Source organism: Scyliorhinus torazame, chromosome 7 (assembly GCF_047496885.1).
Source record: "Scyliorhinus torazame isolate Kashiwa2021f chromosome 7, sScyTor2.1, whole genome shotgun sequence".
Taxonomy (NCBI): Eukaryota; Metazoa; Chordata; class Chondrichthyes; order Carcharhiniformes; family Scyliorhinidae; genus Scyliorhinus; species Scyliorhinus torazame.
Genome location: NC_092713.1, coordinates 309,484,147 through 309,511,404, shown reverse-complemented (window position 1 = coordinate 309,511,404; position 27,258 = coordinate 309,484,147). Strand labels below are relative to the sequence as shown.

At 51.6% G+C, this 27,258-nt stretch overlaps 2 protein-coding genes across 3 annotated transcripts in view; one reads left to right on the top strand and one right to left on the bottom strand.

The window, feature by feature from the left end:
• Positions 1 to 3,325, bottom strand: part of ik (IK cytokine) — a 70,957-nt gene extending 67,632 nt beyond the window's left edge. For both annotated transcript variants that reach the window (XM_072512751.1, XM_072512752.1), the window contains exon 1: positions 3,188 to 3,325. In XM_072512751.1, coding sequence (XP_072368852.1) covers positions 3,188 to 3,203 — 16 coding nt within the window. In that variant the 5' untranslated portion in view covers positions 3,204 to 3,325. The remainder of the gene's footprint in view (positions 1 to 3,187) is intronic.
• Positions 3,326 to 3,549: 224 nt separating this feature from the next.
• ndufa2 (NADH:ubiquinone oxidoreductase subunit A2) lies at positions 3,550 to 24,298 on the top strand. Its single transcript, XM_072512750.1, has 3 exons — positions 3,550 to 3,725; positions 22,704 to 22,810; positions 24,077 to 24,298. The coding sequence occupies exons 1-3, from the start codon at positions 3,610 to 3,612 to the stop codon at positions 24,163 to 24,165; spliced, it is 312 nt and encodes a 103-aa protein (XP_072368851.1). The 5' UTR covers positions 3,550 to 3,609; the 3' UTR covers positions 24,166 to 24,298.
• Positions 24,299 to 27,258: the final 2,960 nt, after the last annotated feature.

Below are 27,258 nucleotides of genomic sequence, written 5' to 3'. Positions count from 1 at the left end.
CAGGGTGGCGCAGCGAGACAATGGCACTGAGGACCCGGGTTTGAATCCTGGCGCTGGGTCACTGTCCGTGTGGAGTTTGCACATTCTCCCCGTGTCTGCATGGGTTTCACCCCCACAACCCAAAGGTGTGCAGGTTAGGTGGATTGGCCACGCTAAATTGCCCCTTAATTGGGAAAAAAAAATAACTGGGTATTATAAATTTATTTAAAAAAATCTATGCTCTCTGGTTAATGACCTCTCATTTAAGAGAAAACACTCCTTGGAATCCATTTGGTCTAGACCCCTAAATTCTTTAATGCTAGCTGAGGAGAGATGATACCTCAGTTTAATGTCACATCAGAAAGACAAATTTTCCCAATGCGCGGCACTCGGTCAGCACTGACCGTGCGACACTCCATCAGCACTGACCCTCTGACAGTGCAGCACTCCCTCAGTACAGACCCTCTGACAGTGCAGCACTCCCTCAGTACTGACCCTCTGACAGTGCAGCACTCCCTCAGTACTGACCCTCTGACAGTGCAGCACTCCCTCAGCACTGACCCTCTGACAGTGCAGCACTCCCTCAGTACAGACCCTCTGACAGTGCAGCACTCCCTCAGTACTGACCCTCTGACAGTGCAGCACTCCCTCAGTACTGACCCTCTGACAGTGCAGCACTCCCTCAGTACTGACCCTCTGACAGTGCGCACTCCATCAGTACTGACTCTCTGACAGTGCAGCACTCCCCCAGTACTGGCCCTCTGACAGTGTGGCACTCCCTCAGTACTGACCCTCTGACAGTGCAGCACTCCCTCAGTACCGAGCCTCTGACAGTGCAGCACTCCCTCAGTACTGACCCTCTGACAGTGCGGCACTCCTCAGTACTGACCCTCTGACAGTGCAGCAGTCCCTCAGTACCGAGCCTCTGACAGTGCAGCACTCCCTCAGTACTGACCCTCTGACAGGGTGGCACTCCCTCAGTACTGACCCTCTGACAGTGCAGCACTCCCTCAGTACCGAGCCTCTGACAGTGCAGCACTCCCTCAGTACTGACCCTCTGACAGTGCAGCAGTCCCTCAGTACCAAGCCTCTGACAGTGCAGCACTCCCTCAGTACTGACCCTCTGACAGGGTGGCACTCCCTCAGTACTGACCCTCTGACAGTGTAGCACTCCCTCAGTACCGAGCCTCTGACAGTGCAGCACTCCCTCAGTACTGACCCTCTGACAGTGCAGCACTCCCTCAGTACTGACCCTCTGACAGTGCAGCACTCCCTCAGTACTGACCCTCTGACAGCGCAGCACTCGCTCAGTACTGACCCTCTGACAGTGCGGCACTCCCTCAGTACTGACCCTCTGACAGTGCAGCACTCCCTCAGTACTGACCCTCTGACAGTGCAGCACTCCCTCAGTACTGACCCTCTGACAGTGCAGCACTCCCTCAGTACTGACCCACTGACAGTGCAGCGCTCCCTCAGTACTGACTCTCTGACAGTGCAGCGCTCCCTCAGTACTGACTGTCTGACAGTGCAGCGCTCCCTCAGTACTGACCCTCTGACAGTGCGGCACTCCCTCAGTACTGACTCTCTGACAGTGCAGCGCTCCCTCAGTACTGACCCTCTGACAGTGCGGCACTCCCTCAGTACTGACTCTCTGACAGTGCAGCGCTCCCTCAGTACTGACTCTCTGACAGTGCGGCGCTCCCTCAGTACTGACCCACTGACAGTGCAGCGCTCCCTCAGTACTGACTCTCTGACAGTGCAGCGCTCCCTCAGTACTGACTCTCTGACAGTGCGGCACTCCCTCAGTACTGACCCTCTGACAGTGCAGCACTCCCTCAGTACTGACTCTCTGACAGTGCAGCGCTCCCTCAGTACTGACTCTCTGACAGTGCAGCGCTCCCTCAGTACTGACTCTCTGACAGTGCAGCACTCCCGCAGTACTGACTCTCTGACAGTGCAGCGCTCCCTCAGTACTGACTCTCTGACAGTGCAGCACTCCCTCAGTACTGACCCTCTGACAGTGCAGCACTCCCTCAGTACTGACCCTCTGACAGTGCAGCACTCCCTCAGTACTGACCCTCTGACAGTGCAGCGCTCCCTCACTACTGACTCTCTGACAGTGCAGCGCTCCCTCAGTACTGACTCTCTGACAGTGCAGCACTCCCTCAGTACTGACTCTCTGACAGTGCAGCGCTCCCTCAGTACTGACTCTCTGACAGTGCAGCACTCCCTCAGTACTGACCCTCTGACAGTGCAGCACTCCCTCAGTACTGACCCTCTGACAGTGCGGCGCTCCCTCAGTACTGACCCTCTGACAGTGCAGCACTCCCTCAGTACTGACCCTCGGACAGTGCAGCACTCCCTCAGTACTGACTCTGACAGTGCAGCGCTCCCTCAGTACTGACCCTCTGACAGTGCGGCACTCCCTCAGTACTGACTCTGACAGTGCAGCACTCACTCAGTACTGACCCTCTGACAGTGCAGCACTCCCTCAGTACTGACCCTCGGACAGTGCAGCACTCCCTCAGTACTGACTCTGACAGTGCAGCGCTCCCTCAGTACTGACCCTCGGACAGTGCAGCACTCCCTCAGTACTGACTCTGACAGTGCAGCGCTCCCTCAGTACTGACCCTCTGACAGTGCGGCACTCCCTCAGTACTGATCCTCTGACAGTGCAGCACTCCCTCAGTACTGACTCTCTGACAGTGCAGCACTCCCTCAGTACTGACTCTCTGACAGTGCGGCACTCCCTCAGTACTGACCCTCTGACAGTGCAGCACTCTCTCAGTACTGACCCTCTGACAGTGCAGCACTCCCTCAGTACTGACTCTCTGACAGTGCGGCACTCCCTCAGTACTGACCCTCTGACAGTGCAGCACTCCCTCAGTACTGACTCTCTGACAGTGCAGCACTCCCTCAGTACTGACTCTCTGACAGTGCAGCACTCCCCCAGTACTGACCCTCTGACAGTGCGGCACTCCCTCAGTACTGACCCTCTGACAGTGACCCTCAGTGGTGTCTATTAGGGGAAGAGGGTTGTGTCCTGAGCAAGATTAGATGGATCGGAGCGGCGGCCGCTGATCCCGGGGCTGGCGGAGCAGGACAGGGCCCGGGCTGCCCTCCACACGGCAGGCCCAGGCCTCGGGCAGCAGTAACCCCCTCACCCCGGCGGGAAGCCGCACTCGGCCCTGGCCTGCCGGTTACTTACTGTCTCTTTCCGGCATCTTGAACAGGTGGCGGCTCCGCTCGTTCACAAGAAAAAAGACGATCTAATCGCCCCAACAACAAAACCAGCACTGGGCGACTCCTCCCAACTCCGCGCGTATCCCACAGTACCCGGCGGTATGTCGCACCACCCCCGTCCTGCGATTGGTCCGGCCCGACGTCAATCCTAAGATGCCTGCTCCTATTGGTGAAGGGTCACTGCCAGGTCCCCACTGTGATTGGTCAATCTTATCATCAATCAACATCCTGGGCCCGCCCCATAGATACAAGCGTCGGATTGGTCAAGCCAAACTGTAATTAAGGCGGGGCTCCGCGTTCACACGCCGCTGATTGGTGTGGATCGGTGTCAATCAGACAGGGGGTGGATCTGATTGGTGGGGGGAGGACCAGGCCAAGGGCAGGAAGATGGCGGCTGCCGCGGCGGGCGCGGTGGTGAGAGGCATCGGCTCCAAACTCAGCAAAAACCTGCGGGAGGTCCGCATCCACCTGTGTCAGACCTCGACGGCCAGCCAGGGCACCAGGTCAGTACCAACCCGGCGTCCGCGGGGAGGACTGAGCCCGGGAGCGAGCGGCAGGCGGCACCGGGGGTGAAGGGCACCGGGAGGGTGATGGAGGCCCAGCTCGTGAGCAAGTGCGCGGCTCTCCCGACTGAGGGAGAGTGCTGCACTGTCAGAGGGTCAGTACTGAGGGAGTGCTGCATTGTCAGAGTCAGTACTGAGGGAGTGCTGCACTGTCAGAGGGTCAGTACTGAGGGAGTGCTGCACTGTCAGAGGGTCAGTACTGAGGGAGTGCTGCACTGTCAGAGGGTCAGTACTGAGGGAGTGCTGCACTGTCAGAGGGTCAGTACTGAGGGAGTGCTGCACTGTCAGAGGGTCAGTACTGAGGGAGTGCTGCACTGTCAGAGGGTCAGTACTGAGGGAGTGCTGCACTGTCAGAGGGTCAGTACTGAGGGAGTGCTGCACTGTCAGAGGGTCAGTACTGAGGGAGTGCTGCACTGTCAGAGGGTCAGTACTGAGAGAGTGCTGCACTGTCAGAGGGTCAGTACTGAGGGAGTGCTGCACTGTCAGAGGGTCAGTACTGAGGGAGTGCTGCACTGTCAGAGGGTCAGTACTGAGGGAGTGCTGCACTGTCAGAGGGTCAGTACTGAGGGAGTGCTGCACTGTCAGAGGGTCAGTACTGAGGGAGTGCTGCACTGTCAGAGGGTCAGTACTGAGGGAGTGCTGCACTGTCAGAGGGTCAGTACTGAGGGAGTGCTGCACTGTCAGAGGGTCAGTACTGAGAGAGTGCTGCACTGTCAGAGGGTCAGTACTGAGGGAGTGCTGCACTATCAGAGGGTCAGTACTGAGGGAGTGCTGCACTGTCAGAAGGTCAGTACTGAGGGAGTGCTGCACTGTCAGAGGGTCAGTACTGAGGGAGTGCTGCACTGTCAGAGGGTCAGTACTGAGGGAGTGCTGCACTGTCAGAGGGTCAGTACTGAGGGAGTGCTGCACTGTCAGAGGGACAGAACTGAGGGAGTGCTGCACTGTCAGAGGGTCAGTACTGAGGGAGTGCTGCACTGTCAGAGGGTCAGTACTGAGGGAGTGCTACACTGTCAGAGGGTCAGTACTGAGGGAGTGCTGCACTGTCAGAGGGTCAGTACTGAGGGAGTGCTGCACTGTCAGAGGGTCAGTACTGAGAGAGTGCTGCACTGTCAGAGGGACAGAACTGAGGGAGTGCTGCACTGTCAGAGGGTCAGTACTGAGGGAATGCTGCACTGTCAGAGGGTCAGGAGTGAGGGAGTGCTGCACTGTCAGAGGGTCAGTCCTGAGGGAGTGCTGCACTGTCAGAGAGTCAGTACTGAGGGAGTGCTGCACTGTCAGAGGGTCCGTACTGAGGGAGAGCTGCACTGTCAGAGGGTCAGTACTGAGGGAGCACTGCACTGTCGGAGGGTCAGTACGAGGGAGTGCTGCACTGTCAGAGGGTCAGTACTGAGGGAGTGCTGCACTGTCGGGGTCAGTACTGAGGGAGTGCTGCACTGTCAGTGAGGGAGTGCTGCACTGTCAGAGGGTCAGTACTGAGGGAGTGTTGTGCTGTCAGAGGGTCAGTACTGAGGGAGTGCTGCACTGTCAGAGAGTCAGTACTGAGGGAGAGCTGCACTGTCAGAGGGTCAGTACTGAGGGAGTGTTGTGCTGTCAGAGGGTCAGTACTGAGGGAGTGCTGCACTGTCAGAGTCAGTACTGAGGGAGTGCTGCACTGTCAGAGAGTCAGTACTGAGGGAGAGCTGCACTGTCAGAGGGTCAGTACTGAGGGAGTGCTGCACTGTCAGAGAGTCAGAACTGAGGGAGTGCTGCACTGTCAGAGGGTCAGTACTGAGGGAGTGTTGTGCTGTCAGAGGGTCAGTACTGAGGGAGTGCTGCACTGTCAGGGGTCAGTACTGAGGGAATGCTGCTTTGTCAGAGGGTGTCTGAGGGTCAGTACTGAGGGAGCACTGCTTTGTCAGAGGGTGTCTGAGGGTCAGTACTGAGGGAACACTGCACTGTCTGAGGGTCAGTACTGAGGGAGCGCTGCACTGTCAGAGGGTCAGTACTGAGGGAGCACTGCACTTGGGGTTAGTACTGATGGAGCGTCGGAGCGGCAATCTTGAGGGAGCGCTGGCCGTCGGACAGTCAGCCCTGATGGAGTGCTGCGTTGTCAAAAGGACCGTCATCGAGCGAGCAATGTGTGGTGACGAGTGACGGCACCGGTTTGGGGGTCGCCGAGCTATCTGACGGGTGGCACCGGTTGAGGGGGCGTGGCAGATAACTAGTGAACCCACAATGGGGAAAAACATACTTGACCTCATCCTCACCAGCCTATCTCCTGCACATTCATCTATCCATGACAGTATCGGTAGGAGTGACCACTGCACTGTCCTTGTGGAGGTGAAGTCCTTCTTCATGTTGAGGATACCCTCCCATCGTGTTCACTGGCACTACCACCGAGCTAATTGGGATAGATTCAGAACAGATCTAGCAACTCCAGGCTGGGCATCCATTAAAACAAAAAATAAAAAATGTTTTATTAAAGTTTTTCCAATGAGCGTTTTTACATAACATTAATAGAAATACAGATAGTAATAGAAAATAACAATAAACATAGTCCAAAGCTTACAATGAAACTACTTACACAACAGAGATTTAAAAAAAAAAACAGAACAGGGTGGGTTTTGTCTCCATGCCAAACTCACATTATATCAACAGTACCCCCCCCCCCCCAACGATGCTGCTGCCGCCGACAATTACTGCTCCCCAAGAAAGTCAAGGAAAGGATGCCACCGCTGGGAGAACCCCATCAAGGACCCTCTCGAGGCAAACTTTATTCGCTCCAGGCTGAGGACCCCCGCCATGTCGCTAACCCAGGTCTCCACACTCGGGGGTTTCGAATCCCTCCACATTAACAGAATCCGTCTCCGGGCTACCAGGGAGGCAAAGGCCAGTACCTCGGCCTCTTTCGCTTCCTGTACTCCCGGATCCTCCGCTACCCCAAATATCGCTACCGCTGGGCTCGCCTTCACCCGAGCGTCCAAAACCCTTGACATCACCCTTGCAAACCCCTGCCAGAATCCTTTAAGCGCCAGGCATGCCCAAAACATATGGGCATGATTCGCCGGACATCTCGGGCACCTGTCCTCCACCCCAAAAAACCTACTCATTCTTGCCGCCGTTATATGCGCCCAATGCACCACCTTAAACTGGATTAATCCGAGCCTGGCACATGATGAGGAGGAGTTCACCCTGCCCAGGGCATCGGCCCACAGGCTCTCACCCAGCTCCTCGCCCAGCTCCTCCTCCCACTTATCCTTCAACTCCCCCACTGAGGCTTCCTCTACTTCCAGCAGCTCCTGATATATGTCCGACTCCTTCTCCTCCCCTACCCAGACGCCAGACACCACCCTATCCTGGATCCTACGTGGGGGCAGCCGCGGGAATGTCCCCACCTGTTTTCTAAGGAAGTCCCGAACCTGAAGGTACCTGAACGCATTCCCTGGGGGCAGGCCGAACCTCTCCTCCAGTGCCTGCATGCTGGGGAAGACCCCGTCTATAAACAGGTCCCCCATCCTTCTAATACCTGCCCTGTACCAGCCTTGGTACCCCCCCCATCCAACCTACCCGGAGCAAATCTGTGGTTATTCCGTATCGGGGTCCACACCGAGGCCCCCTCCTCTCCCCTGTGTCTCCTCCACTGCCCCCAGATCCTCAGTGCCGCCGTCACCACCGGACTAGTGGTGTATTGCGCCGGCGAGAACGGCAGCGGAGACGTAACAAGTGCCCCTAGACTGGTGTCTCTACACAACGCCGCCTCCAACCGCCCCTACGCTGCCCCCTCCTCCATCATCCATTTCCTGATCATGGCCACGTTGGCTGCCCAGTAATAACTGCAGACGTTCGGCAGAGCCAGTCCTCCTCCTCCTCCTCCCCTCTCTTTCTTCCTCCTCCCCTCTCTTTCTTCCTCCCCCCCCCCTCCCCCTCCCCGGGCTATGCTCCAAGAATATCTTTTTGACTCACGGGGTTTTATTCACCCCCACAAATCCTGTAACAATCCTATTCACCCGCTTAAAGAAGGACTTGGGGATGAAAATGGGGAGGCACTGAAATATAAAGAGGAAGCTGGGGAGAACCGTCATCTTCACAGTCTGCACCCGTCCCGCCAGGGAAAACGGGAGCATATCCCACCTTTTAAACTCTCTCTCCATCTGCTCCACTAGCCGGGTTAAGTTGAGCCTGTGCAGGGCATCCGAGTTCCTGGCCACTTGTATCCCCAAGTACCAAAAGCTCCTTTCCACTATCCTGAGTGGGAGCTCCCTCAGTCTCTCCTCCTGGCCCCTACCGTGGACCACGAACAGCTCACTCTTCCCCACGTTCAACTTACACCCCGAGAACCTCCCAAAGTCCCCCAAGGTCCTCGTGACCTCCCCCATCCCCTCCAACGGGTCCAAAATTTACAACAGCAGGTCATCCGCGTAGAGGGAGACCTGGTGCTCCTCCCCTCCACGCACCAGGCCCCCCCCCCCCCCCCCCCCCCCCCCCCCCAGCCCCCGAAGTCCTGAGCACAATAGCCAATTGCCTGGGCAAACAGCAACGGGGACAGGGGACACCTCTGTCTCGTCCCTTGGTGCAGCCTGAAATATTCCGACCTTAGCCGGTTTGTGGACACACTCGCTGCAGGAGCCTGATACAGCAGCTTGACCCACCCTATAAATCCCTCCCCAAATCCAAACCTGCCTAACGCCTCCCACAAATACTCCCACTCCACCCTGTCAAAGGCCTTCTCTGCGTCCATCGCAGCCACCACTTCCGCATCCCTTCCCCACCGAGGGCATCATGATAATATTCAGGAGCCTCCTCACATGCCTGTTCAGCTGCCTGCCCTTAGCAAACCCCGTCTGGTCCTCCCCAATCACTCCCGGGACACAGTCCTCTATTCTGGTGGCCAGAATCTTTGCCAACAGCTTGATCCACGTTCAGGAGCGATATTGGCCTGTAGGACCCACACTGAAGCGGGTCCTTCTCCTCCTTCAGGATAAGCGAGATCAATGCCTGCGACATTGTCGGAGGGAGGATCCCTTTCTCCTTTGCCTCATTGAAGGTTCTCAGCAGGAGCGGGCTCAACAGCTCCGAGAACTTCTTATAAAATTCTACGGGGAAGCCATCCGGGGTCTTGCCCGTCTGCATGCCTGCCAGCCCTCTGACTACCTCCTCCAACTCAATCGGGGCCCCCAGTCCCTCCACCCACTCTGCTTCCACCCTTGGGAACCTCAACCGGTCCATGAACCGCCTCATCCCTTCCCCGGGGGGGTTCCGACTCGTATAGCCTCCCGTAGAACTCCCTTAAGACTTCATTAACCCTATCTGGGCTCAGCACCATGTTGCCTTCCCTATCCCGCACTCCCCCAATCTCTCTGGCTGCCTCCCTCCTGCGCAGCTGGTGCGCCAGCATCCTACTCGCCTTCTCCCCATGCTCATACACTGCCCACTTCGCTTTCCTCAGCTGCACCTCAGCCTTCCCCGTGGACAGCAAGTCAAACTCCGCCTGTAATTTCCGGCGCTCGTTCAACAGCCCCCCGCCTCTGGGGCCTCCGCGTACCTCCTATCTACCCTGAGTATCTCTCCCACCAGTCTCTCCCTCTCCGCCCTCTCCTTCTCTCAATGGGACCTAATGGAGATTAACTCTCGCCTAATGACCGCATTCAGAGCCTCCCAAAACACTGCCACCGTCACCTCTCCTGTGTCATTTGCTCGCACATAGTTCTCAATACTCCTCCTTATCCGCCCGCACACCTCTTCGTCCGCCAGCAGCCCGACATACAGTCGCCAGAGAGGGCGCTGACCCTGTTCCGCCCCCAGTCGCAGGTCCACCCAGTGCGGGGCATGGTCCGAGACCGCGATGGCCGAGTATTCAACCCCCTCCACCCTCGGGATTAACGCCCTACTCAACACAAAGAAGTCTATTCACGAATAGACTTTATGGACATGGGAGAAAAAGGAAAACTCCTTCGTCCTTGGCCGCGTAAACCTCCAGGAGTTCACTCCCCCCATCTGGCCCATGAACTCCCACAAGACCCTGGCTGCCGCCGGCCTCTTTCCCGTTCTGGACTTGGAACGATCCAAGCTCGGATCCAAGACCGTATTAAAGTCCCCTCCCATTATCAGGTGACTTACCTCCAAGTCCGGGATCCTACCCAACACGCGCCTCATAAAGTCCGCATCGCCTAGTTCGGGGCATATACATTAACTAACACCACCCGGGCCCCCTGCAGCTTGCTACTCACCATTATATACCTGCCCCCCTTGTCCGCCACGATGCTCCCTGCCTCAAACGCCACTCGTTTACTGACCAAAATGGCCACCCCTCTGGTCTTGGAGTCTAACCCCGAGTGAAACACCTGTCCCACCCATCCTTTTCTCAGCCTCGTCTGGTCCGCGAGCTTTAAGTGCGCCTCTTGCAACATGGCCACGTCCGCCTTCAACCCCTTCAAATGCGAGAACACGCGGGACTGCTTGACCGGCCCATTCAGGCCCCTCATGTTCCACGTGATCAGCCTGGTCAGGGGGTTAACCACCCCCCCATCTTGCCGACTAGTCATCTCCCTTTTTCGGCCAGCCGCGTGCCCCTGCCTCCCTCCTCCAGCTCTCCCCCAGCGGCCCCCTCGCCCGACTCTACATCCATACCCCTCACCTAGCTCCCCTTCAGTCAGCAAAGCAGCAGCACCCCCCCCCCCCCCCACCCTGGCCAAGCATCCGATTAGCTCTGGTTCCCCCCCCCCACTGTGCTTCCGTGAGTCAGCTCACCCATGCTGACCCCGGCCACTCCCGCCTCTATACACCAACCCTTAACTTGTTGCCTCCTTTGGGTCCCTGTCCCCCCTCCCCCGCAGGGTAGAGGGGCAAGCGCCATCTGGGACCTCCACGTGCGCCGGACAGCCCGTCTCGGGTGCTTCCCACCCCCTAGCACCGAACACCTGGAAAACAAAACACCTGGAAAACAAGCAGAACAATCAACAAAACCCCCACCCAAACTAGGGCAGACATGCCCATAAACTTATGCTTTACTCGCTGTCCTCCCCTCGGTCCCTCCCCACCCGCACATTTCACCCCCATACTGGCCGCGAGGTTTGCTAGTGTCACACGGGAGGGTTTAAACTAGTATGGCAGGGGGGTGGGCACGGGAGCAATAGGTCAGAAGGTGAGAGCATTGAGGGAGAACTAGGGAATAGGGACAGTGTGGCTCTGAGGCAGAGCAGACAGGGAGAAGTTGCTGAACACAGCGGGTCTGGTGGCCTGAAGTGCATATGTTTTAATGCAAGGAGCATTACGGGTAAGGCAGATGAACTTAGAGCTTGGATTAGTACTTGGAACTATGATGTTGTTGCCATTACAGAGACCTGGTTGAGGGAAGGGCAGGATTGGCAGCTAAACATTCCAGGATTTAGATGTTTCAGGCGGGATAGAGGGGGATGTAAAAGGGGAGGTGGAGTTGCGCTACTTGTTCGGGAGAATATCACAGCTGTACTGCGAGAGGACACCTCAGAGGGCAGTGAGGCTATATGGGTAGAGATCAGGAATAAGAAGGGTGCAGTCACAATGTTGGGGGTATACTACAGGCCTCCCAACAGCCAGCGGGAGATAGAGGAGCAGATAGGTAGACAGATTTTGGAAAAGAGTAAAAACAACAGGGTTGTGGTGATGGGAGACTTCAACTTCCCCAATATTGACTGGGACTCACTTAGTGCCAGGGGCTTAGACGGGGCTGAGTTTGTAAGGAGCATCCAGGAGGGCTTCTTAAAACAATATGTAGACAGTCCAACGAGGGAAGGGGCGGTACTGGACCTGGTATTGGGGAATGAGCCCGGCCAGGTGGTAGATGTTTCAGTAGGGGAGCATTTCGGTAACAGTGACCACAATTCAGTAAGTTTTAAAGTACTGGTGGACAAGGATAAGAGTGGTCCGAGGATGAATGTGCTAAATTGGGGGAAGGCTAATTATAACAATATTAGGCGGGAACTGAAGAACATAGATTGGGGGCGGATGTTTGAGGGCAAATCAACATCTGACATGTGGGAGGCTTTCAAGTGGCAGTTGAAAGGAATACAGGACCGCCATGTTCCTGTGAGGAAGAAAGATAAATACGGCAATTTTCGGGAACCTTGGATGACGAGTGATATTGTAGGCCTCGTCAAAAAGAAAAAGGAGGCATTTGTCAGGGCTAAAAGGCTGGGAACAGACGAAGCCTGCGTGGAATATAAGGAAAGTAGGAAGGAACTTAAGCAAGGAGTCAGGAGGGCTAGAAGGGGTCACAAAAAGTCATTAGCAAATAGGGTTAAGGAAAATCCCAAGGCTTTTTACACGTACATAAAAAGCAAGAGGGTAGCCAGGGAAAGGGTTGGCCCACTGAAGGATAGGCAAGGGAATCTATGTGTGGAGCCAGAGGAAATGGGCGAGGTACTAAATGAATACTTTGCATCAGTATTCACCAAAGAGAAGGAATTGGTAGATGTTGAGTCTGGAGAAGGGGGTGTAGATAGCCTGGGTCACATTGTGTTCCAAAAAGACGAGGTGTTGGGTGTCTTAAAAAATATTAAGGTAGATAAGTCCCCAGGGCCTGATGGGATCTACCCCAGAATACTGAAGGAGGCTGGAGAGGAAATTGCTGAGGCCTTGACAGAAATATTTGGATCCTCGCTGTCTTCAGGGGATGTCCCGGAGGACTGGAGAATAGCCAATGTTGTTCCTCTGTTTAAGAAGGGTAGCAAGGATAATCCCGGGAACTACAGGCCGGTGAGCCTTACTTCAGTGGTAGGGAAATTACTGGAGAGAATTCTTCGAGACAGGATCTACTCCCATTTGGAAGCAAATGGACGTATTAGTGAGAGGCAGCACGGTTTTGTGAAGGGGAGGTCGTGTCTCACTAACTTGATAGAGTTTTTCGAGGAGGTCACTAAGATGATTGATGCAGGTAGGGCAGTAGATGTTGTCTATATGGACTTCAGTAAGGCCTTTGACAAGGTCCCTCATGGTAGACTAGTACAAAAGGTGAAGTCACACGGGATCAGGGGTGAGCTGGCAAGGTGGATACAGAACTGGCTCGGCCATAGAAGGCAGAGAGTAACAATGGAGGGATGCTTTTCTAATTGGAGGGCTGTGACGAGTGGTGTTCCACAGGGATCAGTGCTGGGACCTTTGCTCTTTGTAGTATATATAAATGATTTGGAGGAAAATATAACTGGTCTGATTAGTAAGTTTGCAGACGACACAAAGGTTGGTGGAATTGCGGATAGCGATGAGGACTGTCGGAGGATACAGCAGGATTTAGATTGTCTGGAGACTTGGGCGGAGAGATGGCAGATGGAGTTTAATCCGGACAAATGTGAGGTGATGCATTTTGGAAGGTCTAATGCAGGTAGGGAATATACAGTGAATGGTAGAACCCTCAAGAGTATTGAAAGTCAAAGAGATCTAGGAGTACAGGTCCACAGGTCATTGAAAGGGGCAACACAGGTGGAGAAGGTAGTCAAGAAGGCATACGGCATGCTTGCCTTCATTGGCCGGGGCATTGAATATAAGAATTGGCAAGTCATGTTGCAGCTGTATAGAACCTTAGTTAGGCCACACTTGGAGTATAGTGTTCAATTCACTACCAGAAGGATGTGGAGGCTTTAGAGAGGGTGCAGAAGTGATTTACCAGAATGTTGCCTGGTATGGAGGGCATTAGCTATGAGGAGCGATTGAATAAACTCGGTTTGTTCTCACTGGAACGAAGGAGGTTGAGGGGAGACCTGATAGAGGTATACAAAATTATGAGGGGCATAGACAGAGTGGATAGTCAGAGGCTTTTCCCCAGGGTAGAGGGGTCAATTACTAGGGGGCATAGGTTTAAGGTGAGAGGGGCAAGGTTTAGAGTAGATGTACGAGGCAAGTTTTTTATGCAGAGGGTAGTGGGTGCCTGGAATTCGCTACCGGAGGAGGTAGTGGAAGCAGGGACGATAGGGACATTTAAGGGGCATCTTGACAAATATTTGAATAGGATGGGAATAGAAGGATACGGACCCAGGAAGTGTAGAAGATTGTAGTTTAGTCGGGCAGCATGGTCGGCACGGGCTTGGAGGGCCGAAGGGCCTGTTCCTGTGCTGTACATTTCTTTGTTCTTTGTTCATACAACAGTCCCTGAGTTCAGGTCCAGCTTCTCCTGCCTGATGAACGACCACGCCTCGTCTGGGGTATGAAAATAGTGGTGCCTGTCCTGGTATGTTACCCACAGTCTCGCCGGGTGCAGGAGCCCAAACTTCACCCCTTTACCATGGAGGACCGCCTTCGCCAGGTTAAAACCTGCACGCCTCCTCGTCAGCTCAGCTCCCAGGTCCTGGTAAATTCGGATCTCGCCATTCTCCCACTTACTGCTCCGCTCTTTCTTCGCCCACCGCAGGAATCGCTCCCAGTCTGCCAAGCGCTGAAACCGTATCACCATCGCCCTCGGTGGCTCGTTTACCCTCGGCTTTCTGGCGCGAACCCTGTGCGCCCCATCCAGCTCCACGGGCCGCGGGAAGGCCCCAGCATTGTGGCCACATACGTGCTCGGGTCCGCCCTCCCCGCTCCTTCGGGAAGGCCCAGGATCTGCAGATTGTGGCTCTGAGACCTGCACTCAAAGTCATCCAGCCTCTCCTGCCATCTCTTATGTAGCGCCTTGTGCGCCTCCACTTTCACCGCCAGGCCCAGGATCTCGTCCTCGTTCCCCGCCACCTTCCTCCTCACCTCCTTGATCTCCTCCTCCTGCGCCTTCTGGGTCACCACAATTCTTTCCATGGAGGCCAGCATCTCCGTTTTCAGCTCCATGAAGCAGTTTTTAAGGAGCTCCTGCTGTTCGCTGGCCCACACCTCCCGATCTTCTCTGGCCGCCATTTTGTCCTCTCGGACCTTCTCGACCTTCTTCCCCGGGTTCGCGCGTCTGCTGGCTCCGCTCCTGGTCCTCTCCATGCACCAGTGTGGGGGGGGGGCGCTCTCCCACGTCCGTTCCCATGCCGGCCCCTCCTGTCAATTGCTGCCGCCGCTCCTTTTAGCGGCCCGAAACACCAGTCCCGGCGGGAGCTGCCGTTCGCGTGACCTAGCAGGTCATGGCCGCTACCGGAAGCCAGGCTGGGCATCCATGATGTGCTGGGGGCCATCAGCAGCAGCACAATTGTTCTTGAGCACAATCTGCAGCATCATGATCTGACATATTACCACCAAGCCAGGGATCAACCCCAAATCAATGAAGAGTGCAGAAGGATGTGCCAGGCATACCTAATCATTAGGTGTAAACCTGGCAAAGATAAAACACAGGACTACATTTGTGCCAAGCAACATGAGCAGCAAGTAATAGACAGAGCTGAGTGGTCCCACAACCAGCGAGCAGATCTGCCACATCCAACCTTAATGCTGGTGGACAATTAAACAATTCACTGGAGGAGGAGGCTCCACAAATATCCCCATCCTCAATGATGGAGGAGCCCAGCACATCTGAGCAAAAGACAAGGCTGAAGCATTTGCAACAATCTTCAGCAAGAAGTGCCGAGTGGACGATCCATCTCGGTCTCCTCCGGAGGCCCCCTGCATCACAGATGTCAGTCTTCAGCCAATACCATTCATTCCACATGATATCAAGAAACGGCTGAAGGCACTGGATACTGCAAAGGCTTTGGGACCTGACAATATTCCGGCAATTGTCCTGAAGACTTGTGCTCCAGAACTTTGCGCACCCCTAGCCAAGCTGTTCCAGTACAACTGCAACACTGGCATTTATCCGGCAACGTGGAAAATTGCCCATGTATGCCGTATACACCAGGAACAGGACAAATCCAACCTGGCCAACTACCGTCTCATCAGTAAAGTGATGGAAGGGGTCATCAACAGTGCTATCAATAAGTTGTTCAAGGACGCTCAGTTTAGATTTCGCCAGCGTCAGCTTCCGACCTCACTACAGCCTTGGGTCAAACATGGACAATAGAGCTGAACGTCAGTCGTGAGAGTGACTGCCCTTGACATCAAGACAGCATTTGACCGAGAATGGCATCAAGGAGCCCTAGCAAATCTGGAGTCAATGCGAATTGGGAAAAACTCTCACACCCGGCACAGTGGAAGATGGTTGTGGAGGTTGGAGGTCAATCACCTCCGCTCCAGGACATCACTGCAGGAGTTCCTCAGGGTAGTGTCCTCGGCCCAACCATCTTCAGCTGCTTCATCAATCACCTTCCTTCCACTATAAGGTCAGAAGTGGGGATGTTTCTGCACAATGTTCAGCACCATTCACAACTCCTCAGATACTAAAGCAGTCCATGTCCAAATATTGTCCATGGACAATATCCAGGCTTGGGCTGACAAATGCAAGTTACATTTGCGCCACACAAGTGCCATGGCATTTAATGGCATTACCATCGCTGCATCCCCCACTATCAATATCCTGGGGGGGGCATTTGCCATTGATCAGAAACTGAACTGGCCCAGCTGTATAATACTGTAGTTACCAGAGCAGGTCAAAGGCTAGAAAGCCTGTGGTGAGTAACTCGCCTCCTGACTCCTCAGAGCCTGACCACCATCTACAAGACACAAGTCAAGAGTGTAATGGAATACTCTCCACTTGCCTGGATGAGTGCAGCTCCAATAACACTTGAGAAGCTCAACACCATCAAAGACAAAGCAGCCCCGCGTGATTGCTCCCCGTTCCGCAAACATTCAAACCCTCCACCACCGATGAACAGGTGCAGCCGTGTGTACCATCTACAAGATGCCCTGCAATAACTCACCAAGGTTCCTTAGACAGCACCTTCCAAACCCTCGACCACTACTATCTGGAAGGACAAGAGCAGCAGATACCTGGGAACCCCACCACCTGGAGGTTCCCCTCCAAGTCACTCACCATCCAGACTTGGAAATATATCGCCGCTCTTTCACAGTCGCTGGGGCAAGATCCTAGAATTCTCTCCCTAACAGCACAGTGGGTGTACCTACAGCTGAGAGACTGCAGCAGTTCAAGAAGACTGCTCACTGCCAGCTTCTCGAGGGCAATTAGGGATGGGCAACAAATGCTGGTCTAGCCAGCGACCCACACATACCGTAAATTAGTTTTTAAAAATTCCATGGCATCATTTCACAGACCAGCAAGAGTCTGTGTCCTGACCAATATTTCATCCTTCAGACGGCATCACACAAACTGACCTCGTCATTGTCACATTGCTTTTGATGGGAGTTTGCTGGGTGAACACTAATGTGAGGAGGCTCCTGAATATTATCATGATGCCCTCGGAGGGGTGGGGGGGGATGCGGAAGTGGTGGCTGCAATGGACGTGGAGAAGGCCTTTGACAGGGTGGAGTGGGAGTATTTGTGGGAGACATTAGGCAGGTTTGGATTTGGGGAGGGATTTATAGGGTGGGCCAAGCTGCTGTATCAGGCCCCTGTAGCGAGTGTGTCCACGAACCGGCTACGGTCGGAGTATTTCAGGCTGCACCGAGGGACGAGACAGGTGTCCCCTGTCCCCGTTGCTGTTTGCCCTGGCAATTGAGCCGTTGGCCATTGCGCTCGGGACTTCAAGGGACTGGAGGGGGCTGGTGCACGGGGGAGAGGAACACCGGGTCTCCCTCTACGCGGATGACCTGTTGTTGTACATTCCGGACCTGCTAGAGGGGATGGGGGCGGTCATGCGGATCCTGAGGGACTTTGGGAGCTTCTCGGGGTATAAATTGAACATGGGGAACATGTTTTTGGTCCACGCTAGGGGCCAGGGGGAGAGACTGAGGGAGCTCCCGCTCAAGATAGCAGAGAGGAGCTTTCGGTACTTGGGGATACAAGTGGCCAGGAACTGGGATGCCCTGCACAGGCTCAACTTAACCCGGCTAGTGGAGCAGATGGAGAGAGAGTTTAAAAGGTGGGATATGCTCCCGTTTTCCCTGGCGGGACGGGTGCAGACTGTGAAGATGACGGTTCTCCCCAGCTTCCTCTTTATATTTCAGTGCCTCCCCATTTTAATCCCCAAGTCCTCTTTTAAGCGGGTGAATAGGATTGTTACGGGATTTGTGTGGGCGAATAAAACCCCGTGAGTTAAAAGGGTATTCTAGCCGGGGGGGGGGGGGGATGGCTCTGCCGAACTTCTGCAGCAATTATTGGGCGGTCAATGTGGCTGTGATTAGGAAGTGGATGATGGAGGAGGGGGGCGGCTGGAGGCGGCGTCATGCAGAGGCACCAGCCTAGGGGCACTAGTCACGGCTCTCACCAGCGCCATACACCACAAGTCCGGTGGTGACGGCGGCACTGAGGATTTGGGGGCAGTGGAGGAGACACAGGCAGGAGGAGGGGCCTCTGTGTGGACCCCGATACGGAATAACCATAGATTTGCTGCAGGTAGGATGGATGGGGGGTTCCAAGGCTGGTATAGGGCAGGTATTAGGAGGATGGGGGACCTGTTTATAGACGGGATTTTCCCCAGCATGCAGGCGCTGGAGGAGGGTTCGGCCTGTCCCCGGGAAATGCGTTCAGGTACCTTCAAGTTCCGGACTTTCTTAGAAAACAGGTGGGGACATGGTGGTGTCTGGCATCTGGGTAGGGGAGGGGAAGGTGTCGGACATATATCAGGAGCTGCAGGAGGTGGAGGAAGCCTCAGTGGAGGAGTTGAAGGGCAAGTGGGAGGAGGAGCTGGATGAGGGCCTGTGGGCCGACGCCCTGGGCAGGGTGAACTCTTCCTCGTCATGTGCCAGGCTCAGCTTAATTCAGTTTAAGGTGGTGCATCACGCGCATATAATGGCGGTAAGAATGAGTAAGTTTTTTGGGGTGGAGGACAGGTGCCCGAGATGTGCAGGGAGTCCGGTGAACCATGCCCATATGTTTTGGGCATGCCCGGCGCTTAAAGGATTCTGGCAGGGGTTTGCGAGTGTGATGTCTAGGATTTTGGACACTCGGGTGAAGGCAAGTCCAACAGTAGCGATATTTGGGGTAGCGGAGGATCCGGGAGTGCAGGAAGCGAAAGAGGCCTTTGCCTCCCTGGTAGCCCGGAGACGGATCTTGTTAATGTGGAGGGATTCAAAATCCCCGAGTGTGGAGACCTGGGTTAGCGACATGGCGGGGGTCCTCAGCCTGGAGCGAATAAAGTTTGCCTTTTTTCAAAGAATTTACAGTGCAGAAGGAGGCCATTCGGCCCATCGAGTCTGCACCGGCTCTTGGAAAGAGCACCCTACCCAAGGTCCACTCCTCCACCCTATCCTCATAACCCAGCAACCCCACCCAACACAATGGGCAATTTTGGACACTAAGGGCAATTTATCATGGCCAATCCACCTAACCTGCACATCTTTGGACTGTGGAGGGAAACCGGAGCACCCGGAGGAAACCCACGCAGACACGGGGAGAACGTGCAGACTCCACACAGACAGTGACCCAAGCCGGGAATCGAACCTGGGACCCTGGAGCTGTGAAGCAATTGTGCTGTCCACGATGCTACTGTGCTGCCCCCACGATGCTACCGTGCCTTGAGAGGGTCCTAGGGGAGCAGTAATTGCCAGCAGCATCCTGGAGGAGGGGAGGAGGGGAGGCGGGGGGGTGGGGGGGGGGGGGGGTTCACTGTTGATATAATGTAAGTTTTATATGAAGAGAACACCCACCTTGTTCTGTTTAATAATTCTTGTTTATTTTTATTATTATTTGTACTTCTATCTTTGTTATGTAAAAACGTTGGTTGGAAAAGCTTTAATAAAACATTTGTTAAAAAAAATATATATGCTTGTTTGTAGCGTCTTGATCTCCGTATAAGGGTTGAAAGAATCTTAATGGCTATCAATAACATGCTTTTAAAGAAAGACCCTCACTATGTTTGTCAATAATTCTGTGTTTCACATATGAAGTTTTTTTTTGAAGTGGAACAGTTGTTGCATGGGTAAACAGGGCAGCCATTCTAAATCAGTAATGACAAGCAAACAACAAAGACATCACTTCATCTCCTTTCTTGGGATATGTACTTGTGTCCAGCAGACCAGGCAGATGGAGCCTCCAGTTAGCGTATCTCTACAGTGTAGCCTCCAGTTTCAACCAATACGATCAGTTCTAGTTTGGTCTGATGGACACGAACCCGAGGTTCTGATGCACAGAACATGAGGTTATGAATTTACTATAACTAGTTTCTGATTATCACGCGCCTTATACCACATTCTCCCTCATTCAATGGGCAGTACTCATTCAATTTGCTGTTTCTCTTCCCACACCAAATCCATCTGTTCCAGTAGCGAGGTTTTTTTACCTGTAACTGGTCGTTTGACCTTCGCCCGAGGCTTGCAGCTTGAGGGGGGCCACCTCACATCAAGCATCGCTTCTGGCTCCGAGGCAGAGGCGCTACCCACGGTGCCAGACGACCTCCTACTCATTCAGTAACCATTCCTATTTCCTTGTGGTTTTGCTGCCCTTTCTTCTTGGGAATGTATGGCCCTTTGGGTTTACCTGGGTCATTTCCCCTCCTGATGAGTGAAGGTGTAAATAAATCTTTGACCAGATGTTTGGTGGGGGGGGCAGGTTTCCTTCTGAGCAATGTAACCATCTAAGGTCCAACCCGAATACTTTGTATGAGATATTAAACTGAAGCCCATGCGCTCTCAAGCAGACATAAAGGTCCCTCGGCCACTATTTTGCAGAAATCTGGGGAATGCTCTCTGGTGTTCATCTGCCAACGTTTATCCCTCAACCAACAGCACATAGACAGATAATCTGATCAGTATCTCACTGCAGTCTGTCTGACATTTGAACATAAATGACAGATTTGAAGAATATGGTGTTGGGAATTGGCACGAAAGAGTTGAGGGAGATCCAAAGAGGAATGATGAGAAACTGGCCCTTGGAATAAATGATCCCTATAATGCACTTAACCGCTATTGAGAAAATGTTTCTTTCTCAGCACCTTTGGTCTGATATTTCATTGTACAACTTATCAGACCACTGCGATATTAGCTGCCGTCAGCTGTTCTGCCATTTGCAGAAAGGATGAATTCCACCTGGTTTAAACTTGTTACAAGAAATGGGTGGACAAGATTGGGCAGAGCGTAGCCATGCAGCAAGATTTGTAGGCGTCAGCAGTGGCTCAGTGAGTGGCGCACTCTCTACTTGAGTTAGGTTGTGGGTTCAAGCCTGTGCTTCGGAGCACATCATTTAGGCTAACACCTCAGTGCAGTGCTGAGGGAATGCTGCACTGTCTGAGTCGCTGTCCTTCAGACAAGAGATCGAACTGAGGCTCTGTCTGTCGGGTGGATGTAAAAGATCTCATAGCACAATTCAAAGAGGAAAGGAGTTTTAGCCAGTGTCATGGGCTATTCCTCAACCAGGACCGAGAATAGTTGGCCTGATCAGGTATCTCATCGCTGTGAGATAAATCACAAAAGGCTAGCATGCAAGTTCAGCTAATTGAGAAGGCAAGTGGAATGTTGGCCTTTATTTCAAAGGGATTGTTTTATAAAAAGATGGAAATCTTGCAAAAACTATACAAGGCACTAGTTAGACCCCACACCCTGGAATACGGTGAAGATTTTGACCCCTTCTCTAAGGAAAGATATACTGGCGTAGGAGGCAGTCCAGAGAAGGTTCACTGGGTTAATCCCGGATTTGGAGGGATTTTCTTGAGGTTGAGTAGGTTGGGCCTGTACTCATTGGAGTTTAGAAGAATGAGAGGTGACCTTATTGAGATATAGGATTCTCAGGGGGTTTGACAGGGTAGATGCTGAGAGATTGTTTCCCCTTGTGGGAGAGTCTAGGTTCAGAGGACATAATCTCAAAAGTAAGGGTTCACCCATTTAAGACCCGAGAGATGAGGAATTCCATCTCTCAGAGCGTAGTGAGTCTGTTGAATTCTTTACCGCAGAGAGCTCCAGAGGCAGTGTTGTTAAATATGTTCAAGGCCGAGAAAGACAGATTATTAATCAATAAGGGAATCAAGGGTTACGGGGACTACCGGAAGCACAGTGGTTAGCACTGTTGCTTCACATTGCCAGGGACCCAGGTTTGATTCCCAGCTTGGGTCACTACCTGTGCAGAGTCTGCACGTTCTCCCCGTGTCTGCGTGGGTTTCCTCCGGGTGCTCCGGTTTCCTCCCACAAGTCCTGAAAGACGTGCTGATAGGTGAAGTGGACATTCTCAATTCTCCCTCCGTGTACCCAAACAGATGCCCGGGATGTGGCTACTCGGGGGTTTTCACAGTAACTTTATTGCAGTGTTAATGTGAGCCTACTTGTGACACTAATGAAGATTATATTAAAAGATGGGAAAGTGGAGTTGAGGATTATCGCATCAGATCAGATATGATCTCATTATGGTGGAGCAGACTCGATGGGCCGAATGACCTATTTCTGCTGCTGCGTCTTATGATCTTATCTTTGTGTGTGCAAATTGGCTGCCAGGTTTTATGAGTCAGAACAGTTCAAAAGTCTTAGTTAGCTGTGAAGCACTTTGGGGTGTCCCAAGATTATGAAAATGAAATGAAATAAATCGCTTATTGTCACAAGTAGGCTTCAATGAAGTACTGTGAAAAGCCCCTAGTCACCACATTCCGGCTTACGGGAATTGAACCGTGCTGCTGGCCTGCCTGGGTCTGCTTTCAAAGCCAGCAATTTAGCCCTGTGCTAAACTATGAAAGGTGCTGTATAAATTATTTCTTTGTAATGCAGTCAGAGGACAACATTGTACTTTCGAGCACAGTGCTCATTTTTGATATTTTAAAGCCTGACAAAAACAAGTTAAAGGACTGTTCAACACAGATTTCAGGTAATTGGCAAAAGAACCAGAGGCAACATGAAAACGTTGATGCAGCAAGCAATGATCTGGAATCCATTGCCTTTGGTGGTGGAAGTAGACTCACCAGTAGCTTTCACTTGTAAGGTGAACATTTTCAGGGCTTCGAGGGAGAGCAGGGTACCAGTTGGATCGCTCAAAGAGCTGGCATAAGGAGGGTAAACTGTGGACTTACTGTTGGGTGTTTTTGGTTCAATCAGGGATTTCATCGAGCAGCACTATGTGGCATTGAAGAAGGCAAATCCAGAATTTCCTATTCTAATCCGAGAATGTGCTGGTGTACAGTCTAAAGCCTGGGCTCGATATGGTAAGGAACGCCGAACTACATATCACAGTATGAATAGCAGTGTAAATTTGTCAAAGGGAGAGTTGTGGCTTTAGACTATTTTATTTTGCTTGCCAAGTTTCAATCCAGCTCAGACGGGGGGGGGTGGGGGGGGGGCACACTCCAGGATGGCTGATGTGGGAAAGAAAACATGAAGACAGGCAGGGGGGATGAGAATTTGTTGGGAGGTGATGGGAAGGTTGCTTTATTTTCTAATCATTCTGTCCTCAACCATAGCATACCTGTACAACTTGCCCACAGTGTTCCATACCTCCGTAATAATGGCTTTATACTCCGCTGCCCAATTCCTAACTTGCTGTCTCCTGGGCCCTGCAATCATCTAAGGTCCAACCCAAATACGACCAGAAACTCCTGGTAGAACTGTCACGTTGGGAGGGGATAAAGTAAATAGGAAAACACACATTATAGCACCGGAAGATATTTATTGTGTATTGTATTTGCGCGTCACGGTAGCAGTTGCTTCACAAGCGCCAGGGTCCCAGGTTCGATTCCTGGCTTGGGTCACTGTCTGTGCAGAGTCTGCAGGTTCTCCCCATGTCTGCGTGGGTTTCCTCCCACAAGTCCCGAAAGATGTGCTTTTAAGTGAATTGGACATTTTGAATTCTCCCTCTGTACCCGAACAGGCGTCGGAGTGTGGCGACTGGGGATTTTCACAGTAACTTTATTGCAGTGTCAGTGTAAGCCTACTTGTGACAATAAAGATTATTATTTAAAAGTACGGAATACGGCACCTTCAGTTCACACCCTTTGGATGAGATATTAAACCAAGACCCCATCTGTCCCCTCAGGTAAACATAAAGATCCTTCAGCCACTATTTTGCAGATGATCTGCGGAGTTTTCTCTCATGCCAACATTTGTCCCTTAACCAACATCACTAAAACAGACAATCTGATCAGTACGTCACTGTGAGATATTTGTACATAAATTGTCCACTGGTATTTGAAGTGAAAATACTGTTTGAAACAACTTCATTGGTTCTAAAGTGTTTTGGGACACCCCGAGGTCATGAAAGGTGCTGTAAAAATACCAAGTTCTTATTCTGTTACCCTGTTCTCCCATCTCCACACTATAAACAGAGGAGAAAATGTCTTGCAGGTAAATTGCTATTTCCTCCGAGCATGACTTTATTGAAACTGCTTGACTGAACACCGAATTCTGCAGTAAATGAGATAATAGCGTTGAGCGACTCATGATGCCTGTTTTTCTTTATTTCCCTCCTGTTCCAGAGTTTGGGAGAGAGAGAAATGTACCGTTGGATAATTTAAACCCCGAGCAGGTGGCGAAGGCACTGGAGTCTCTGATTACCAAGTCGTGATCTGTAGAGCAATTGGACTGTGAAGGAAAAAGCCTAATAAAAAATAATGGCACAAGAATGTTTCTCTTCCACCGTCTTGCCTGGTTTCCCAGAGGAAAGATATACAACTGTAAAATAAATCTAAATTAAAATGCGTTTGAGTCCCGTGTGCTCCGTCAGTTTCTATGGTTGTATTCCAAATGCCACTGGCTTTAACATCATGTTCATGAGCGAACTGAAGCTGGATAAAATATTAAACTTGTCCCCACTGGCCTGATAGCATAGACCATGATTGCTTTCATTGCTGCAGTTTCCCATTACTGGTGTCAGATTTAAAGCCAATTTGTGTTGGGAGTTGCATTGGGATTTCTCAACCTCATTCCACTTAGTTTCTTTAATGGGTTTCAGAGATCTTTATCCCAGTTGCCTGGAGTGGTTTGAAACTTACTTTAACTTTCATATCTATTAAAAAGCTGAATGCTGAACCCACTTGGAAGACTTGTAGTGAAGACTGGCCTAGAGGCCGAACTCTGCCCCTGCTCAATTCTTCTTTTGAAAGCTGCCATCTCTATTCAGCACCATCCTTGTAACCCATCCACCCGGCATCCCGAGATGAAACCCCTTCTTTACTTGGGTTTCCAGAGGTCAGTAATGCAGGCCACTAAACTTGCTTGGTGGAAACAAAGGAATATCGCCCCATTCCCATCTGTACAGCAGTGATGGGCTGAATTGCAGTGTTACAAACATACATTGTGCAAATCCGAATCTCACCCAAGATCCTCGTACACCACACCATCACTTGAAAGTTATTCTCAAGATCAATCTCCTGTCTCATTTTACATCGATTGTAATTTCATTCAAAATTTTGCTGCTCATTTCTCTTCCAAACTCCATTAGCTTCTGAAATACTTAACCGCACGGTAGCTTCACAGCTCCAGGGTTCCAGGCTTGGGTCACTGTCTGTGCGGAGTCTGCAAGTTCTTCCCATGTCTCCGTGGGTTTCCTCCTACAGTCCAAAGACGTGCAGGTTAGGTGGATTGGCAATGATAAATTGCCCTTAGTGTCCAAAAAAGGTTAGATGGGGTTACGAGGATAGGGTGGAGGTGTGGGCTTAGGTAGGGTGCTCTTCCCAAGGGCCGGTGCAGACTCGATGGGCCGAATGGCCTCCTGCACTGTAAATTCTATGGTAAATTCACTACAGGGCCTTGCCTGATATAAACGGGATCCTCTACTTAGGACCCCATCTCCCCTCCCCCCATAAACTTGAACTCCTCCAAAACTCTGCTGCCCGTATCCTAACATACACCATGTCCCGATCGCTTGTTATCCCTAAGCTTATATTGATTCCTGGTCTGGCGACAACTCCAAATAATGAAAATAATCCTGGTTTCCTAATCCCACTATAGCCTCACCCCTTTGTAACCTCCTCCAACCCTACAATTTTCAGATCTCGGCACTCCTCAGACTTGGCCTCTTGTGAATCCCTGATTTTCCTCATTTGCAGCTGCTCTGCTCCTGAACAGGCTCCAGCAACCTGAAGCTAATCCAGACCGACATTGCAGCTCTGTGCTGGATGGTCAAGAATGCTGCCTTTCAGATAAGATATTAAATCATGGCACCATCTGCCCTCTAATGAGTGTAATCTCACGATAACGTTGCCAAGGAAAAGCGGAGATGTTCCCTCCAGGGTGCTGGACAATACCCTTCAAACAACACAAAGCATTAGCTGAACATTGTAGAACCTCGCTGTGCACATATTAGCTGCCATGTTTTCCTAAATTACAACAGTGACTGCACTTCGAGAGTAATGTGAATTGGGATATCCGGAGGTCGTAGTTACTACGTAAATGCACAATTTTTATTTCTCTCCGATCTTTTGTTCAGTATCCATTACAGCTACATCAAAGTGCCCCGAGACATTTTGTTCTGTGCAAATCACTACATTAACTATAACGTCTTGCCAAAGCAGAACTATGGCCATTGTTTGGATGACATGAGGCCCTATGTTCAATATTCAGGAGTTGAACATTAGCCGAAAGGGAAAAGAAAGTGATGGATTCAAGAAATTTCCCATATCAGAGCATCTTGGTGCCTGTAATAAAAATAATTACAAACATTTACCTTATTTAATAAACAACCACATTATGTCTCTAAATACCACTCGTTAATTTGATGATTATTACACAGAACAAGGGATCCGGAAATATTGCAATCTGCGAAAATCATACTATCAGGGATCTTTGTCACTTGTTTTTACTATTTTAACTATTCAGTTCATTTCCCTGCATTAACAGAGCTATATAAATGCAGTTTGTTGCCAACATCGTTGTCAAACACCAACAGCCTGAAAAAGTACTCGGTCAAAATTCAGGCTAACTGGGAGCACGTAGAATTATTTGTGCAGGGAACAGACTACGTCTCATTGTGTAGCCGGGACCATTTCTGAATTTGCAACATGTTGTTAAATTTGAGTGAGAAGCTTTACCCTGCATTGAGTTGTGCCCCACCACATGTGGGAGTGCTTGAACTTTGACACTGGGATTCTGAGATGGGCACTGTTCCATCCTCTAGACACTAAAGTTTACAACAATACAAAAGTTTCCCAAATATCTAGTTTTGTCCTGGCCAAGTGACAACAATCTGTCATGTGAGAGTACCTTTAAGAAATGGGTGTTTATAAATGGGTATGTATATAAGTATCTGTAGTGAGAGTACCTTAAGAAATGGGTGTTTATTACTGCAGTGATGTCAGAGGGTGGGCTGTCTGTCAGCTTTTTACTTTCGTTTTAGGCTGTTTGCTGCAGGCTGTGTTTTAGTTTCGTTTTCAGAGCTGGATAGCTGCAGTCACAGCCAGAAGGTGTATTAGAGTCTCCCTCTGTAATCTAAAGACTAAATTGATCCTGGTGATTTAAAACTAATAACAGTAGTGACTTTAATCTGATGTGCTTCTGGTAAAAGGTGTTTTAAGTCTTATGGATGTTAAAGGAAAGCTTAGTGTTGTATTTTTTGGGGGTTGTATTTGAATTAATGGTTGCTAAGATTTTCACTATGTTTCAAAAAGGTTAACTTGAGTTCATAGAATAAACATTGTTTTGCTTTAACAAATACTTTTCC

What these genes read in the sequence shown, in the direction of transcription:
- ndufa2 (XM_072512750.1), top strand. Translation starts at nt 3,610, where the DNA reads ATGGCGGCTGCCGCGGCGGGCGCGGTGGTGAGAGGCATCGGCTCCAAA. An exon ending in ACGGCCAGCCAGGGCACCAG is followed by an intron (nt 3,726 to 22,703) that starts GTCAGTACCAAC and finishes TGGTTCAATCAG; the next exon opens with GGATTTCATCGAGCAGCACT. An exon ending in TAAAGCCTGGGCTCGATATG is followed by an intron (nt 22,811 to 24,076) that starts GTAAGGAACGCC and finishes CTCCTGTTCCAG; the next exon opens with AGTTTGGGAGAGAGAGAAAT.